The 3,049-nt window shown below is 58.9% G+C and overlaps 1 protein-coding gene across 1 annotated transcript in view; it reads left to right on the top strand.

Moving 5' to 3' along the window:
- Positions 1 to 182: 182 nt before the first annotated feature.
- LOC104159421 (dual specificity protein phosphatase 8-like) overlaps positions 183 to 3,049 on the top strand; it is a 4,063-nt gene continuing 1,196 nt past the window's right edge. The window contains exons 1-4 of the mRNA XM_009697320.1: positions 183 to 302; positions 1,772 to 1,942; positions 2,345 to 2,558; positions 2,780 to 3,045. Of these exons, the coding sequence (XP_009695622.1) occupies positions 183 to 302; positions 1,772 to 1,942; positions 2,345 to 2,558; positions 2,780 to 3,045 (771 nt within the window). The remainder of the gene's footprint in view (positions 303 to 1,771; positions 1,943 to 2,344; positions 2,559 to 2,779; positions 3,046 to 3,049) is intronic.

The raw sequence follows: 3,049 nt of genomic DNA, 5'->3' as shown, positions 1-3,049 counted from the left end.
TGGGGTTTCCAGTCCTTTACTTCCAAGGAACGGGCTCCCAGAGACTCGGTCGTGGCACTGGAGAATGCTTTCTCGCTTACCAGAGAGCTACTAAAACGATTGAGCCCGCTCTGGTTTCACAAGAGCCGTGCTAACCCGGCTCTGTGCCTGTCCAAACGCAAATTTGTTGGGCGCAGGTGACGATGAAGACCTGGATCTGTTTTGTGCAGATCGGTCCGCTGCCGGGTTCCCTGCGGAACAGCCCGGCTGGGTGGTCTTTGGCGATGGGCACCTGCTGCACGCCACGGATGGAGCTGCTGGATGTGGCGCTTGGCTGAGCGGGCGTTAGGTCTGGTGAGAAACAGCGAGGAGAAACCTCTATGACTGTTTGAAAGGGTCGCTTTGCCTTTCCGAGGAGGTAGCCTATTTCCGCACATCATCCTGGGCAGCTTCTCCCTCTCAGGATGGTGCGGTGGCCACCGGAGTGGGATGTGGTAGACCCAGGGATTTTAGGATCAGACCTCCTGAAGATGTCTAACAGGGACACTTGTTTCTGGGTGCTCTTCCAAGCCGAACCAGAAGGACTCCAAAGGGATGTCAGGCCCTGGAAGCGCAGCCTCCGCAAGCTGTCCTGCTCCCCGGGGAGGGACAATGCAGACTCAGCGATGCATACGCACGCGCCTGCTCTAAGGTCCTAGATCCTTCCTTGTGTAAAGGGAGGAAACCATAAAGGACCCTGGGATGCTGGCACTATTGGTCTCTAGCTGCCTGCTCCTGGGCTGCTCTGCTTGGAGATGCTCGCGTCTGCTGCTCTTTTCAACATCCAGCCTTGTTCAGGGCAGTCCCAGAGCCAGGGCTGGATAAGGAATGTGTGTCCTGCTGCGTGCGCTCTGGCAAGCCCGGATCCGCAGGCGTAGGTCCTGCGGTTGGGCTGAGTCTTCAGGAGCTACCCTGGGAGTCAGGGCTTGGTCTAGCTAGATTCCTGTGGTGACAGTAAAATACCCGATTTCCGCTGGTCTTAAGGCTTAAGGTCAGAGCCCACAAGGATGTCAGGGTTGTTGATTTGATTTAAATGGGAGAAGGAAACCTCACCAGAAGTGTTTATTTGTAGCCAACACTGCAGTTTCCCTGTCCTGGGAAGTCGACGGGGTTTGCTCTTGTTTTGCCTGCCGTTAGGAAGACCTGAGGTCACCTCTGCTTTTATCCCCTTGGCAGCAGGTCAAAGGAGCAAGCTGCTCTTTCACGGGGCGCTCACCTCTGTGTTCAGCTCGCACCCGTGTCCCTGGGAGGCAGGGGACACCTCTCTCCGGAGAGCAGCTTTGCTGTGGTGTAGCTTCACTGCAGCTCTTGTTTTGGGAGCTCTGGGCTGGAGCGTCAAGGCTGGGAACACGGGAGACCTCGCTGTGCTTTGTGGCAGGATGATCAGTCTGGGGAAGCTGGGAACTGAACGGTCTTTGGCCTGGGAGCGGCTTTTCCCATTAAAGTCAGAGGATGCTGGCAACAAACCCTCTCTCCGTCATCTTAGAGAGCAACCTTGGCCTCGGTCTGGGGTTTTGGCTGGCGGTGTGTAAGGGACTAAACCCTGGACCTGAGACTTTGGGCAGCCAAGAGCGTTGCAGAGCTCTTAGAGCTCTTGCTCCAAGGGAGTGGTGGGGCCTCAAGGATTCCCCCCTTGCTGCCAGGAGCCTGGGGCAGGAGAGCACTCACCATGGCTGTAGCATCATCTGGTGGCGAAGGGCACGGCGAGCCCCGTCAGCTCGGGCTGCGCTGCTCTGCACTGCCGTGAACGTAGCCCGGGCTAACGCCTGGTGCCTCTCTTCTTGCAGGAGGTTATGAGCGCTTCTCCTCGGAGTACCCTGAATTCTGTGCAAAAACCAAGTCCCTGAGCAATGTGTCACCCCCCACCAGCGCCGAGCCCCTGGATTTGGGCTGCAGTTCCTGTGGGACCCCCCTCCATGACCAGGTACGTCTAGAACCCTGGTGCTCGGCTATTTTGACCGCTCCTCCCAGAAATGCGACCTGGTCCTGCCAGAATCTTTCTGCTCTCCCGCGGCTGAGGCCTGCAGAGCCAGAGCCCTCCTTCCTTTCCTCTCGTGGGAGAGCATCGCGGTCCTCCTCACCCCAGGGTGTTTGTGCTCCCTGCGGAGAGGACAAGCCCAAATCCCGTTACCCACACCTGCCCGTTCCTGAACAGGATGAAGAGGGGAAGGGCCGAAATGGGTTTCACAGCTCAGAAGGGCAGCCTCGGCTCCCTCTTTTGAGGGCCCTGGATCAGACGCCAGGTTCCTGCACTGCTTGGAGCCTCCGAGCCATCTGGATGTGTCCCCTGGTCACCCCCCGTATCTGTTGTTTTCCTCCGTGACAGGGTGGCCCTGTGGAAATCCTTCCCTTCCTCTACCTTGGCAGCGCCTACCACGCCGCCCGGCGCGACATGCTGGATCCGCGGGGGCTCACCCCCCTTTTCTCCTCAGACTGCCCCAACCACTTCGAGGGGCACTACCAGTACAAGTGTATCCCCGTGGAGGATAACCACAAAGCTGACATCAGCTCCTGGTTCATGGAGGCAATCGAGTACATCGGTGAGTGCCTGCGCAGGGGAGCTGTGTCCGTGCGTGTTTTGCCGGGGAGGGGGACGTTCCTGCTTCAAAGACCCAGAGCCTTTGGCTCAGAGGGGACTGGGGTCCAGCAGAGCCCAGGCCATTCGTTGCACTGGTGGGAGGGAGGTCAGCCACCGCCCTGCAGGTTTGGTGAGGGGTTGCCGGGCTTTGGTCTCACGTCTCATCCCCCCCTTGCCCTCCAGACTCGGTGAAGGAGTGTTGTGGCCGGGTCCTAGTCCACTGCCAGGCTGGTATCTCCCGCTCGGCCACCATCTGCTTGGCTTACCTGATGATGAAGCAGCGAGTCAAGCTGGAGGAGGCCTTTGAGTTTGTCAAGCAGCGCCGGAGCATCATCTCCCCTAACTTCAGTTTCATGGGGCAGCTGCTGCAGTTCGAGTCGCAGGTGTTGGCCACCTCCTGCGCAGTGGAAGCTGTCAGCCCCTCAGGGACCCTGCGGGAGCGGGGCAAGGCCA

Source organism: Cariama cristata, unplaced genomic scaffold (genome assembly GCF_000690535.1).
Source record: "Cariama cristata isolate BGI_N322 unplaced genomic scaffold, ASM69053v1 scaffold8803, whole genome shotgun sequence".
Taxonomy (NCBI): domain Eukaryota; kingdom Metazoa; phylum Chordata; class Aves; order Cariamiformes; family Cariamidae; genus Cariama; species Cariama cristata.
This window is presented reverse-complemented; position numbering and strand designations above follow the sequence as displayed.